Source organism: Kogia breviceps, chromosome 13 (genome assembly GCF_026419965.1).
Source record: "Kogia breviceps isolate mKogBre1 chromosome 13, mKogBre1 haplotype 1, whole genome shotgun sequence".
Classification (NCBI taxonomy): Eukaryota; Metazoa; Chordata; class Mammalia; order Artiodactyla; family Physeteridae; genus Kogia; species Kogia breviceps.
The window spans coordinates 80,284,444-80,299,810 of NC_081322.1; the positions used below are offsets into that span (position 1 = coordinate 80,284,444).

General features: G+C 49.6%; 1 protein-coding gene across 20 annotated transcripts in view; it reads left to right on the forward strand.

The window, feature by feature from the left end:
- Positions 1-15,367, forward strand: part of TIAM2 (TIAM Rac1 associated GEF 2) — a 262,812-nt gene that overhangs the window by 217,405 nt on the left and 30,040 nt on the right. For 14 of the 20 annotated variants that reach the window (XM_067011043.1, XM_067011041.1, XM_067011042.1 and 11 more), the window contains one exon: positions 5,019-5,119. The exons of 1 other annotated variant lie outside the window; for it this stretch is intronic. In XM_067011043.1, the coding sequence (XP_066867144.1) occupies positions 5,019-5,119 (101 nt within the window). Of the gene's footprint in view, positions 1-3,862; positions 4,221-5,018; positions 5,120-8,346; positions 8,716-9,152; positions 9,225-10,163; positions 10,244-15,367 lie in introns of those variants that run through there. 5 more of the 20 variants (XM_067011061.1, XM_067011056.1, XM_067011062.1 and 2 more) reach the window with 5 other exon arrangements.

Consider the following 15,367-nt stretch of genomic DNA (forward strand, 5'->3'; position numbering starts at 1 on the left):
CCGTTTTACAAGTGAACACGAATTATTTTTTCCCCTCAGCTGTAGGGTACTTTGAATTTTATAGGCGCGCATCAACCCAGTAAAGCAACGGGAGTTTGACCCTTGTTTTGTTCAGAACTTTGTCCAATGTCTTTGCCCGTTTGGAAAATCATGTCACCCCGTCGGTGTGATGGCAGCGCCCCGTAGGCATTTAAATCTCCACCAAGACACCCCGGCCTGGGTCTGTGATGAAGCTGAGACATTCCCCGTGATTGTCTGTGGGGCAGGCTTTGCACAGCCTCGCCACGGCTTCTAGAGTGGTTGTACCCAAGCATTTACACGCTGAAATACATATTTTTTTAAAAATTGTTACTTTCCATTGATTTTTCTTCTTGTGTTACTATTAAGGCATATATTATTTTTTGGTGAAATTATGTGTGGAGGGAGATTATGTTAAGAAAGAATTTTATTTCAGGATAGTGAAAGTATATATCATCAAAAGGGGGGCTTTGGAGCTTATAGTGTTGAGAATCACTGTACAGTATGCTTTGAAGCACAAAGAGTGTAGTTTCAAAATAATTCCTGTTCTCATTGCCTATCCTTTCAGTCTCCTTCAAATGACTCCTCAAGCCGCAAATTGAAGCAGAGCTTTTCCTGATGCTGTGACTACCATCATTTATTTCTCAAAAAAATCTTACTGGGCTTCCCTGGTGGCGCAGTGGTTGAGAGTCCGCCTGCCGATGCGGGGGACACGGGTTCGTGCCCTGGTCCGGGAGGATCCCACATGCCGCGGAGCGACTGAGCCCGTGAGCCATGGCCGCTGAGCCTGTGCGTCCGGAGCCTGTGCTCCGCAACGGGAGAGGCCACAACAGTGAGAGGCCCGCATACCGCATAAAAAAAAAAAAAAAAAAAAAAAAAAATTCTTACTGTATTAAATAGGGGGAAATCTCGAGATTTTAACTCAATTCCTCTTACAGTTGCTGTTCCTGAGGACACAGAGACATGCTCAGACTCTCTCGCTTTTCTGGGAACCAGCTCTCTGGCTGCCGCCCGGGAAGACACCTCGCCCGCCCTCCTACAGCCAGAAGCTTCCTGGTGTCTCTGGGCAATGCTGGCGGCCACCTGGGCGGGTGTCAGGGACTGGGGAGAACTTGTTGCCTCTGCGCTTGCCGCCTGGTTGAGCGAGGAGGAAGCAACTAGCAAGACGGGGTGACGGGGTGGCACCAGCCAGAGGAGCCCAACACCCTGGCCGCCTGCTGGGCAGAGAGGTTCCTGAAGAGTCAGCAGCAGGTGGGAGGTTGGCAGGGACGCCACCAAACCCTCTCCCCGACCCCCAGTGACACCTGTTTCCTGGGAGTCCCCTTTGCACACACATCAGACTTAGCACCCAGAGCGCCTGCTGCTTCTTGCAGGCCTGGGGGGGGATCGATGGCAAAGCCCGCACTGCTGCGTATTAACCGTGCTCAGCTGGATTTGGAAGGGATGTAAACGCAGACTTTGAATTCACATCGTGAGCCGTATGGGCGAAGCGACCTTAACTTCAGCGTTTATCCTAACGTTTCCATTTTTGAGTCGATACCCAGAATGTTACTTGAACACGCGTTTTGACCTTTAATTATAAAGGGTTTGGGGTTGCCAGCTGCTTGGCCGGCCGTGATACCTGTGGGGTCTGTACTGAAGCTCAGAACAGGAGGACACGGAGTGCCCAGGGCGGGTCGCACCTGAAGCCCCGTGTTTCCCTTGTTGTCTGTGAGGAGCTGGAGGGTGTGCAGGAGGGCGGGGGCAGGCACCCTCCGGACAGCCTGCCCAGCGTGTCGTCACTCTCCCAAAATGTCTGTTTTAAAGGAGAAAGATGTCTGAGGCTGGCCTCACGTGCGGCATCTGACCCAGGACCTGGTACCCTGTGGCTGTGCGCTGCTCAGCCCCCATCCGACCAGGGGATACAGAAAGGGACCGAGTGGCCACATGGAGGAACAGAGCCTGTGACGTGGAAAGCCGCAGCTCTGCTCGCTCACCTGCTGCGTAGAAGCTCACGTCAGCAGAGTTAGATGCTAGATGTTTCACCTTGCTCCTCCTCACCCCAAATGGTTAGTTTCCACGAGGAATAAGATGAGAAAGACAAAAGAGAGTATTTGCCAGTTATAAATAGATGTCTTGACTTGGATTTGTAATTTTTGTTATTTTTCATTATTTACAATCACATCGGCTAAAGACTCTTCCGGAGCGCGTCTGAACGTCTGTCCTGCAGCAGCTGAGCCCAGGGTGGGGGGCGTTACGGCCCTGGTAACACATGCCCCGTGTGCCCTGGTAGGGATCCAGTGCCCCAACACGTGTCTAGTGAACAGGGCCGCACGTTGGCTCTCCCAAGGTGGGAAGCCAGGTTTTTGGCTGGGAGGGGAGGATATATTTACTCACTCTAGCAGCTGGCGCTCAGGATGTGGGCAGAGTCTAAGTGGGGCTATGCCTAGGCATTTGGCACCCAGGACAGGATGTCAGCGCGGTGCCTGTTTAAAAGAGCTTTGTAAATAAGGATTCGAAGTTTACCGGCCTACACTTTTTTTTTTTCAGCCAGTCTGCTATTCTTCCGGAACCTGCTGTGTTCTCATTTCTCCTCTAGAAAGAACGTGAAGGACACACTGCTTTTTACAGACAGGGATGCAGGTCCAGGTGAAACCTGAGGCTCCTGGACCCAGGTCCGCAGCTGTGGACACTGTCAGACTAGGCTTCCTCGTGCTTTGCCATCTCCAGGACGGCGCAGGCCCCCTGCTGGTGGGGTTGGAAGGGGAATCCGTCACCCCCGAGGCTCTGTCGACGCCCAGCTGCCGGTCAATCTCTTGAAATTTGAGTGGCGGAACAGCTCGAGACGTCCTCTCTTGCAGACCTGCCTTCTCAGGGGTCCGCGGGGCCAGCCTCAGTGGGAGCTGGGTCCTGTGATCCTCCCCGTCCAAGCCCTGCCTCGGAGAGGACCCATGCCACGCCAGGGGCCTCCCTGAAGTTAAGGGGCTGCAAAGGTGGCTGCAGAGCCTCACCGATTCATAGTAAAGCCTTTAGTCCTGGGGTGAGCAGGATTTTGAGAGGAAGGGCATGCATGGCATGTTCTGCTAGCAGGAAAACACTTCACCTTTGTAAGAAGTGAAAGGTGGTTCTGGGAATTTTCAGCGTTTAAGGAAGTTCCAAAGTTGTGTGAATATATCGAGGAGATGACTCAGAATTTGCTTCCGCTTTTGACATCAGCTATGTTATTTTCTCCAGCATATCCATCTGGTGCCTCCGGGCTGCAAGGCTCCTTGTGGCCGTGCCGTCTCTGAGATCTTCAGGGGACTTGAGGTCACTTTCATCTTTGTATCCCCAGAACGTAGGACGTACCTGACACAGAGCAGGCGCTGTAGAAATCATCATCACGAATAAACGCATTGATTGTGTGTTGTATTTCCTGTACTTAATACAACTCTTTGGAAATATTGGAGCTTTTTATTTATAAGGTAAAGGCAGCAATAATGCAAATTTGACTCTGTTGCCTAGGTAATGTATTTTTACATTGCGTGGCGTCTGTGGCATTGCTCTTTCTTGATTTCCTTGTACAGCTTCTCTGGCTGTCGCTTCTCCTGTCCTGCACACTGTGCCGTAGCAGTTCCAGGGTGCTCTCCCTGGGCCTCTTCTTGTCCCATCCTGCACCTTCTCCCTGGAGGCACCGTCCGTCCCTGTGGCTTCACTGCCAAGTGTATGATGATGGCTCCAAAGCCACGTCTCTGTGCAGACCTTTCTTGCACTGCTGGACTCCTGGCTCCGTTGCACCGGATGGGCCCACCTGCATCTCAAAATCAGCTTTGCCAAAGCTGAGCTTGTGACTCACACTCTCAGCCCATACGCTTCCCATCTACCCAGTCGCCTCAGACACAAAAGCCTTCCTACCTCCCTTGTCTGTATCTCCTTATGCGAAATAGGCGGCGTGGTCCTTTTCTGGGCAGGGGTAGGGTGTTAGAAGAAGTAAAAGGAAGAAGAAATTGGAGCTCCAGAATTCTGTAGACCATTATGACATTTCCTTTAGGTCTCCTCTTATGTAGCGGTTGGTGGTATCAGCCTGGATCACGGACCAGCATTTCTGTCCATGAGTTCCATCAACCTGCTAGGGCTCCCATAGCTTCTAAAGGTCTCCTGGAGACCAGCGTCCTTGCCTCCATCGTGCTGGATGCTTTGCCAATGGCCATCCGTGCCTTTTCTGCCTAGATCAACTCAGACAGGTAAGAGATTGATGACTTCTTTTTGTAGCTGACTGAGATCAGAAACCATCTGGTTTCACCTAGTTGAGAGGATGGTCTACCAAATACAAACATTAGAATGAAAATCGGTGTAATAGTTTGATAGAGGCTGGTCTTTCCATCTTTCTTGAATTTGTTACTTTGAGAACCACTGGAAAGAACTGTTGAGGATGGCATATGTGTATAAGTGTAGGTTGGAAAGCCACATGCTCTACTCACCTTTTATACTGTTTCCTAACCCTTACTCTGGAAGTTAACAAAGGTTTACTGTTCCTCTTGGGACTTTCAATTTAGGATGCAATTGTGGTCGATGCCAGAAAAAGAAGAATTATGCTTGCAAATGAGCAATTTGTGGACTGTAATAAGAATCTATGGTGTTGCATCCTTGGTTTTCCCAGATATCCCTGGTGGTTTTGCCCTCACTTAGCCAAAAATAAAGGAAGGAAAGTACCAACACTGTATAGTAGTGTACTTAGTGAAGTTTGCACAGCAGTGCCGAGAGTGGCCGGGCATTTAAGTCATTGTTTTGGTGGGTCATTGGCCTCCTTTGACCAAAACAGGCAGATGCTGCTTCTTAATTAGCCAGAGCCCAGATCTGTTTTAGAAGACCAGCTATGCATACGGTAACGTCAGTATAACTAAGGACAATGATGTCCCGCCTTCTAGGTTGTTAGTTAATTCTTTCCTTTCCTCTCTTTCTCTATCTGAGCCTCTAAGTCAGTCACTACTATTCTTTGCAGATGGCCAAACTCGCCTATGTTTTTGTCACTTTTCATGCAGATTTCAGCAATGTCCCTGACATCACAACTGGCCTGAAAAGGAGTCAGACTGATGGCACGCTGGATCAGGTCTCCCACAGGGAGATGGAGCAGCCGTTCAGGGTAAGATGCTGACCCAAATCTCAAACGAGGGCCTGGCAGGCAAGTGTTAATCCCCACCTGCACCTGGGGTGGGGAGAGAAAAATGGAGTTACCCTGTCCCTAGGTACAGCAGTCAATACAAACTTTTTTTTTTTTTTTTCTTTAGAGAAAATAGTTTCCTTCTTTATTTGAATTGAAGTACTAGTAGGAATCCTTGACCCTGGCCCGACCTCCTGCGTGACTTCTGGCACGCCGCCAAAGAGTACTGCAAACGTGGCCATTCGTATACTAGGATGGTTTGACAAGGAAAGTCTAATAAGCTCAGGTGTTCTGAGGGTCACATAAAATTACTATTGTATTCATTTACTACATTTATTTTTGGCTGGAGATAATTATTTTTGGAATGTTGTCATTTTGTTATAAAATATGTAAGACGTAAAATTTGCCATTTTCACCACTTTTAAGTGTACACTTCCTGGCATTAACATTCACAGTATTGTGCAAACCATTACCTCTGTCCGTTTCCAGAACTTTTTCATTCTGCCGAATAGAAACTCAGTACCTATTAGACAAGAACCACCCAAATAACCATCCCACCCCTAGTCCCCTGGAAACCTCCGTTATACTTTCTGTCTCATTTGCCTATTCTGGTTACCTCATGTGGGTGTGATTGTATAATATCGGTCCTTTTGTTTCTGCATAATGTTTTCAAGGTTCACCCATGTGGTAGCATGTATCTAAACTTTACTCCTTTTATGGTTGAATGATATTCCATTGTGTGTGTGTTGTGTGTATGTGTGTATATATATATATATATATATATATACACATACACACAACACACACACTGCATTTTGTTTATCCATTCATCTGTTGATGGACATGTGGGTTGTTTCCACCGTTTGGCTGTTGTGAGTAACGCTGCAGTGACATTGGCATACAAATATCTGTTTAAAACCTTGTTTTCACTTCTTTTGGGTATGCCACTCAGAGTGGAATTGCTGGGTCACGTGGTAATTCTGTGTTTAGCTTTTTTGAGGAACAGCCCAGCTGGCTTGCACAGATAGCACTGCGCCGTTTTACATTCCCACCAGCAGTGTACAAGGGTTCCAGTTTCTCCACATCCTCACCAACCCTTGTCACGTTCCACTCCTTTCCTACATTTTTAGCTGTTCTTAGTTAGCTCTCCTTTCAGAAATTGTCTGACATGATCTTTGGAAGTACACAGTCCAGTTTTAACTGACTTTGAGATTATAACTCTTGTTTTATATTTCTTCCTTTTGTCTTAAGTACAAAAGAAGAATGGAGGAAATGTAAACTGTGATGGGTATTTTTAAAAATTTATAGCAGAACCACACCCCAGTTGGGTTTAAACTAACACTCCTAGGAGCCGGTCCTTGGGTGACGGGCCATTGGCCCAGCCCCAGGTGACTGGTGGAGATCATTGCGGACGAGTGGGTCGGGTGAGATAGAGCCTGCCGGCTTCAGAGCAGGTTCAAGTGGCCACTGGCACCTGGCCTCACCTCTCTTCTCAGTTTCCCTTTCTTACCCTCTGAATTCCTCCCCCACCATTCCCTCTCCACCTCCTCCAAAACCTCCCTTTTCTTTCTTCTCAATTCCTCATACAAACCCAATACTCAGCGACTTTCACTGGCCTGGTTATGCCCCCAGGAAGCCATTTCTTCTACTAAACTTCAGTCATCAGCATTTTTAGTCTTTCTGCCCCGTTCTGTCTCTGCTGGCTTATTTACTTGTGGGAAGCCAATATTGTAGCTCAAATTCATCTTTTTTTTTGGAAGCAGTGGATCCTAGAGCATCGAATAGGTGTGTGTGCATTGCTTTGTCTTGACTTTTTTAAAAAAGGCACATGCGAAGGCAACACTCAAGAAGCTACGCTCTCTATTTTGAAGGTCAGTGTGGCTGTGAGGCACCGGCCGGGTGGCCGCTTTGGGGAGATCATGACCGCCATTAGGGATAATGGCTTCCTCTCTGTTACAATGTTTGTTTGAGTTCCCCGTTAAAATTCTTACGGAGGAAATTAAATTCTTTTCCAGGTTTTATTTTATGTGAAGATTCAGTCAAATAAGTCTGCAGAAAGTTACCATGTTGAGGCTATTTCCATTTCTAGTACTTAATGCCTGTCATAACTAAACAGAGGTTTATAAGATGAACGTTGGAGGATCAGTTAGAAATTTAGAAGAGGAGTGAAAGCTGCAGTTCAGCTTGAAATTGGAGCTCTCTGAGCTCTAATTTTCATTGCTAAGATGATTAAAGGAGAAAGCAAAAGATACCAAGGAACACAGAAGGAAGAATCTTAAAGAATATTAGCATGTTAAGCATTTGCTGTCAGATTCCTCGCAAGTCTAGAGTGGTTAACAGCTCACCGTTCTCGGATTTGAAGATATCCATCTATAATAATGGATTTCAGTATCTTTTTAAAACATGCTAGCAAATGCCCAGCAGCTACTCGGTGTACATAGTCTTTGTTCCTTGGGGAGAAAAGAATCTGTGATCATCAAAAGTGATCACTGTGATGGATACTAGTGAGAAGGAAGTTTTGAATTAAAAAATAAAATTTCTCTTCTGTTATTGTGTTTGGCCTCCTAGAAACAGCCGGTTATATCTAAAAGCAATGCTTTCCTATTCTCCAAACAGTGATTTGGGCGTTTTGGGGTGCCTGTCCGGCGGGTGCTGGTCCTGGGTCTTTCGGGATGGCCCTGGCGCTGTCCCATGTGGCCCACAAGAGGCGGTCACTCCCCGGAGGGGAGACCTGGCCCTGGTTCCTGGGCTGCTCCTGCTGGCCCGTCAGCCTTCTCAGGGGTCATTAACTTCTTTTCAGATAAGACCCTGGTTGGACCTGGGCTGTTTGGGATATTTTTACTAACAATATTCTACACTTGAGAATCGGGAATAATTTCCCTTGAAAATCAAATGCAGCCTGGCTTGATGAAGCGCAGCTGTAAGTAGGGCTTTTGACAGCCCCGCAATTTCTGCAAATGGTTCAGAATTGATTGCCTTCTTTCTCCTCAAGGGTGCCTATTACTGTCACAGCTCTTTGTGTGCCCCTGTCAACCTCTCCGGTGTGGGGGACTTTTTTTTTTTTTTCCAGTATTGTTAGCAATCAGCTCGCACTACTGTAGTAGTTTGGGGTTTGAAAGGAATAAACAGTTCCTTTGGAGGTGAGGGGGTTGAAGGAGTTTCTGGTTTGTTCTGGGAACTGGAGGTGTGTAAAGCCGTCCCCACAGAAGTGCCGCTTGCTTTGTTTGCAACCCTCTGCGCTGGCTCTGAAGATGTGGCACCTCGTGGTCCTGCCGTCTCCCTGTGTGCCCTAAGCTGGCACCTTCCCAGGGCAGGCGGGTTCAGGGCATGGGGTGGAAACCCAGAGCAAGGGGGTGAGCCTTCCCCAACCCCCAGGCTGCCTTGCAGGAAGAGCTTGGTGGCGCTAGGAAGCCCTTGTGAATGTGACTTGAAAGAACAGTTTGGGATTTTTTTCACTGCCTGGGGTGAGAGTGAGAGAGAACGTGTGTCTTACTCACTTCCCAGCAGCCGACTTAGATGGAATCATTTCTCCCAGAGGGAGCAGGTTTCTTTGAACTTTTCCTTTCTGTGCACAGCATGTAAGTAAACAGGGCTTTGATTCTCAGGGATGTGCATATTCTGGTCCAAATGTAGGCATGCTTGCATGGTTTTCTTTTCTCTGTCTTGAAAGTTGATTTTACTCTAAAATGTCTAAAGACTGCTATGCAGACAAGATAAGCCTTTCTTTCTGGAAGGCATCCTGGCAGTAATCTTCAAGCGCTCTTTACATCTCAGGATTAAGAGAATTTCTTTTGGATACTAGTTGTTGGGTGGCACTGTCAACTTTTCCTTTCTCATTCCAAGGATGCATAGGTCTCTAAATGGATCTCTGAAATAGTTTGTCCTTTTGAAATAGAAAGCTATCAGGAAGTCCTGGGGAAATTTCAAAGATTTACTCTGTAAAATATGTTTGAAAAGAGACAAGGATAATTTGAAGACAGTAAATAATTGTATGCTCTGTCAAATTTTTTTGGAGTGTTGTACATACTTGTATTGGGCTTAATGCTGTAAAAGAAAACCCACAAGAGTGAAACCTGTTTTCTGTAAGGTAAGCAATGTTTTACTTTAGTTATTCCTGTTTAAATGTTTTCTTTTAGCTTTTTAGAAAAATTTTATGTAATCACCTAGGGTAGCTTTGGCAGTGATTATTTTTGCAGTTGGTAGGCGTTGTGTTGATGGAACAGAGGGCACCGAGGATCTGCAGACATACAACCTTGACAACTGTGTATCGGCGCTCTCTGCAACTGAATCATGTTTAGAATCTGTTTTGTCCTGTTTATTTTTTCAAGGTAGAAAAAAGGGACATGCACTGATGATTAGGTTTTGGTACCCAGCATGAACATAACTTGCGTTTAATATTTAATGCCTGCTCACCCACTTAGCTTAACCTTTTGAGTTTTTTGCATGAATTGCTTTTAAGAGCTTGCATCTCTAAGAAGCTACAGGAAAAGAAAAAGATTTGTGGATCGTGTGATTTATTTTTCAGCATTTTAAACTATATATCTTTCTTACCTTTCTTTGAGTGTCCTGCATTATTTCAGGATCTCTTGGTTGTAAGATGCTTTTGTTAAAAAGTCCAGTGAAAATAGAATTTATCTGTAAATAGTAGTCTTTCTACATGGCTGCTGTTGAATAGGCCAATATAATCATGATCCTTTTTCAAAAATGAAACATACCTATTTCTAAATGCATGCTATCTGACGTAATTCCTATAGGAATGAACGGAGAGGTTGCATCCTTACAGCAAACCCATTGTCCCTGAAAAATGATTTGGGGCCTGATGTTCCCCAGGAGTGAGTATTACAATAATCTTTCACAGTGATTCAATTCCCGGTAGCCTCTTCTTGTAGGTAGTGGTATAATAGAAAGAACTCCTGATCTCAGTAGTTGGAAACCTGAATCTGTATCCTGGGCCACCAGGCTTTAGCACTGCATGCCCTGGGGCAAGGTACCCCGTCTTTCTAAGCCTCTGTGTCCTCATCTGTAGGTAAAAATAACAGTAGCTCCAAGCCTGTGTAGTGGAGAGGATCGTGGATGACTAGAAGCCCAGACATGAGCGATTATTAGGTGAGCAGCAACCCCCCTTCCCGACGTGGCTTATACATTTGCACGTTTTGAATGCTTTCCCGGTCTGCTCACCTCACGCATGACTTCGCCACAAGGCTGCCTGCCCAGTCTTCTTGAAGTGCGTGTCTGCGGTCAAATCCTGCTGGGCTGTCCCCTGAGATAAAAAAGAATTGGAAACCAAGGGCCTTGGCCATGGAGTCCTCTTAGCTCTTTGTCATCTGCATGGAGGCAAAGCCTGCCCATCTTTTAGCTTATTTTTCTTGGGTAGACTGTTGTGACTTGATGACCTTTTCTAAAGGGCTGTTCAAATGACTGAATAAAAGCAGTGTATGTGAGGTTTGCCTTTATCCTTAGCCGGAGTGAGCTGTGAAGGAGAGATGCTTAGGAGGTCTCGCAGACTCTTCGCCTTTTGGAAGAGAGGCGCCACTTCAGGGCAGAGAGAGTCACCAAGGGCGCAGAAGGACACAGGCCGGGAGAGATCAAAGTGGAGCCGAGTTCCCCATTAGGTCTCCAACGCACTGTTCTGCATTTCTCGCACCCTACTTCCTTTTGGCAGGGACTTGGGGGCAAGTGGGTGAACTTGTTTGACACGACTGGGATTCATTTTCATTGGCGTCTGAAAGGCCATTTGATCTCTTTGTAGTTTGCTGGATTTTTTTTTTTTTTAATTTCCCATTTTCCCGGCTTCAGGGTATCAGCCCCCTGCTCTTCTTGGTCCGGCCTTGATCGCTAGGGCTGATGTGCCGGGGAGATACCAAGTCTCTGCTGGAGTGGCAGGAAGGGACATCACTGTCCTCTTTGTGGCCAAGGATCGTTTATACACTCCGTCCCACAGGCTTCGATGCCACCCACGGTGTCAAATGAGGGAAGGAAAGAAAGAAAGAAAACCAAATCTCAGCGCCGGGCGTGGGCCGGCCCCTTGCTAGCTGAGGTGTGGGTGCCATCACGCCCTGCAGCGGGAAGACGCTGGGTGGGTGGCTTCGTGGCCGCAGCCGGGGACAGGAGGGCACGCCCAGCGGGGGAGGGGACACGGTGGCAGGGGGAAGAAATCTCACCGGTGCTGGCCTCTATCTCCACTTCCTCTCACAGCCCCTACCCCCATCGACGTGGCTGTGGTCCTAAGGGGGTCTGCGTCAGGCCCGGTGCGTCCCTGGACAGGGCACGCCGGCCGGTGGAAGGGGGCTGTCACTGCTGGCTGAGAGCCGTGGGCCGCCTGGGGCCGGAGACCCAGAAGCTGCCCCCAGCTGGGTGATGCCTGACCAGGGCCCAGAGGCCTGAGCCTCTGCCTCGGGGGCTCCTGGAGCTCCGCTGCGGGGCTGGCTCGCCCAGGGGGCCGGGGCCTGGGGACCCCTGGATGCTGCGGGCCAGCCAGGGGCGGCATGAGACCGGGGCCCTGCGCTCACGTGGGATGTGTCCGTGCTCAGGCCGCAGGGCGCGGGGAGCCCGACGGCATGGGTCTCGGCTCGGGGAGGCCTGGGGCCGCCGCGCCCCCTGCTCTCCGGCTCCACCTGCGAGGTGGGGACCCCAGCACCCGAGGGCTCACTCAGCCGCCTTCCCTTTGTGCCCCGGTGGCGGGGGCTTTCCTGCGAGCTCGCTGGCTCCGTGTCCCTCTGGTCTCTTCCTTCGCTCTGTCCTCCGTTGTCCCCAGCCCTCTGCTTCCCCAGCCTCCGTCCCCTGCTTTCTCGCTCTCCTCCGGGCTCTCCCTTTGCATCCTGTTTTTCTGGGCAAAAGGAGAAGTTGTCATGGCGAGGCATCTGCAGAGTCACACGGTGGAGAAGGAGGAGGAGGCCCCAAGCGGCGGCGGCGGCGGCGGCGGCGGCGGCGGGCGTCATCCGCGGGCGGCTGTGCCGTCGGGGCCCGGCCGCTAGACAGACGCGCTCTGGCTCTGCTTGCTGACGCGGTGAGCACAGACACTCCCCCCCCCCCCAGCTGCGGGGCGCTGACTCACGGCAGAGCCACCTGGGGGCTCCCCAGAGCCGGGGCCCACGACGGAGATGCCGCAGGGCCGGGCCTTAACCCGATGACCGACCGGCCACACTTACCTCTGGTGCGGCCCCTCCCTCCTCTTCCTCCCCTTTGGGACAGCGGGGGCTGTGGCTTCGCTCCTGTCCCCACTGGGGTGCGACCGCAGAGGCATGTGTTGGTCCTTCCCAAGGCAGACGAAGGGTAGCCCGCCGGCCACCCGCACCTCGGGGCTGGACAGGGGCCTCAGCCTCTGCAACGTGAGACCTCCCCCTCTGCGCCGGTGCCGGGGCTGGTCAAGGAGGGCGCTGGGCCGCAGGCTCCCTGGGCTCCGTGCTGGCTGAGGAGCGGACCGCGTGCTCCTGGATACGGTCGTGCGGGAGAGGGCGGAGCCTCCATCTGTGCCCACCCTCATCCTCTTTGGCGTTCCGCCTTCTACTTCTCCGTCTTTCTTTCTGGGCCTCCTGGATGGGACATAGAGAGTTACAGAGACTTGAGTATAGCTTTGGTGTTTTGGGAGAAGAAAGCAGGGAGTCTGAGTTTCTCAGGCCAAACCCTCACCTCAGTAAACGCTGTTTGCAGGCTCTTGTGTATGCTCAGGGGAAGCCTCCTGGACGTAAGGTGGTCTCAGAGGAAGGACACGTGGGATTTTGCCCCAGGTCTCACAAGGGAGTCCCTTTGTCCTCGGATAAGTCATCACCCGTCTGTGTCTGTGCAGCTGGGGGCGGGGTCTGTCCGTCTGTGGATGCTCAGAAAATTGCTCACATGCACACGTAAAAAGTCACCCACGATTCCAGGGACCTCATTGATCTCATGATGTTTATCCTTGGATTCCCCCTTAGGAATCGATGAACTCTGGGTTCAGAATTCTGACTTGGAGGGAACATCTGAATCATCTAGCTTCTGTCTTGACTTAATATTATGGACATGACAGAATCAATTATCAAGTACCTACCATAAGAAAAGCACTGCGTTTGGTTGGGTGGGGTTGGCTATCAGTGCTTGATTCTTTTAATGTGCTAGGACACCGAGGACCATCAGATACATAACAGCCCCTCCCTACATGGCAAAACGCTGCTAGGTTGAGACAAGGAGGCTGTACCGATGGTGTGGGTGGCCATCCCTAGATTGTTAACGCCAACCGTAACACTGTGTGCTGCTGCCGGGGCATTTCAGAAAGTTTTATTTTCTGTAATTGGTGGGAAAAAAAGTGATTTGGGGGGGACACGAATTTAAATTTTGATTCCAAAGCAAAATTGTGGAAAACTCATTTTTGTAAAGTGAGCCGCTTGTCTGAGGACCGGAGGGGTGGTCTACATGCTCAGTCCTGGGGGGTGATCAGGGCAGCCCCTGTGTTTCTCTTCTGAGAGCATCACCCCGGCCGCTTGCTGAGCTGCTGCTCACGCCTTCCCTTTCGTTGGAAGGATTTACAGCCATGGTTACAATCTAATTCTGGCTGGCCACTGCTTGGGCACCAGGAACCTTTATCCGTCTTATCTGTAGTATCTGCCAAGAATGGGGGTAGCATCTCACTGCTTGTTCATTCCGTTACTAAAATCTCCTTCACAAAGGTGCTCTCAGCTGTCAGCCGTTGTTGAGAGCTCTGAGATCGTCCTTTAAAAGTTCTGTGTACGTAGAGATGGTAGCGGAAGGAACCCTCTGATTGTGCTGGGTCAGTGAAGGTGCATTTGAGTCTGAGTGCTTTTTTGTGATTTTCATTACTCATAGCAGATTCTCACCTTTTGATAATGTACCAGCCCCGCGGGGTAGCCCCTTTCACTTTTAAAGAGAAAAAAAAATTATGAGAAATTGTTCCGAGTCATTTGACAATTTCCCCGGTGCTCTCCTCTTTGAGTAGATTTCTGTTCCACCCTCCTCGGGGCTGGGCGGCCGGCGGAGGGGACGTGGGGAGACGGGGGACTCTGCCTGGGAGCCCTTCGCACAAGCAGGCGTTAGTGTTTTCACCCAGATCCTGGCTTCCAACTGCTGAGAGTAAAGAAGGGATTATTAGTTTTGTAAATCAGTCTCCTGCTGTTCTGGATAATAGCATGAAGAACAGGGCAACAAAAACTGTATTTGACATGTAAGATGTTAACATTAGGGGAAACTGATGGAAAGATAATACAGGAACTCTCTGTCCTTTACAACTCTTCTGTAAGTCTCATATGATTTCAAAATAAAAAATGTTTTTTTTTTTTTTTTTTTGTGGTACGCGGGCCTCTCACCGCTGTCGCCTCTCCCGTTGCGGAGCACAGGCTCCGGACGCCCAGGCTCAGCGGCCACGGCTCACGGGCCCAGCCGCTCCGCGGCACGTGGGATCCTCCCGGACTGGGGCACGAACCCGCGTCCCCTGCGGACTCTCAACCACCGTGCCACCAGGGAAGCCCCCAAAAATGTTTTTAAATGGCCAAGAAAAATGTATTTGTCACTAACATGGGAGACCGGAGAAAATGGGAGGTGTGTTTTTACAGGTGCCCCCCAATTCCTTTCTCCTCTTCATTCTTTGGCTTGTCGCCGCCTCCTTCTCCCGTATTTTGTTGGTTCCGCCTCCAGTGGCCCCGCTCGTCCCCGTGGCTCACCTTCCCTCACGCTGTCAGATCCTTGGCTGCCACCTCAGTTCTCTTGTGTTTTCAGAAAACAGATGTCAGATGAGGAAGCTCTTCCACGTGCAACTGCTTAGGAAGTCCCGGCCTGGCACTGGCACAGGCTGGGGGTTTCGTTCTAACTGCTTAGAAACCACAAGGGTCACGTAGCTTGAGGAGTCCTGCCGTCTTCCACCTCTCAAGCTGCTTTGAGCTGGCTTTGGAGTTTCCTAGAGTCCATTCCCTTCTCGGTTCATACAGTCGCCAGGTAAAGGATAGTCAGATGAGAAGCCTGGCCCGGCCCCACGGCCTGGGGGTTCCAGGCATCAGGATGGGGCCCGGTATGCACTGCTCTCCCCTCAGTAGCCTCGCGACATCTTGAATGTCGTGCTTTTATAGATGAGTTTCCACGATGGAAAGGCTGATTATCCAACCGGTAACCTCAGGTGAGATTTAAAAACAATCTTCTATGTCTGAGGCTTTTAAAAAAATATATATGTGTTTGTTTTTTTATTGAAGTATAGTTGACTTACAATGCCGTGTTAGTTTCAGGTGTGCAGCAAAGTGATTCCTTTATGCA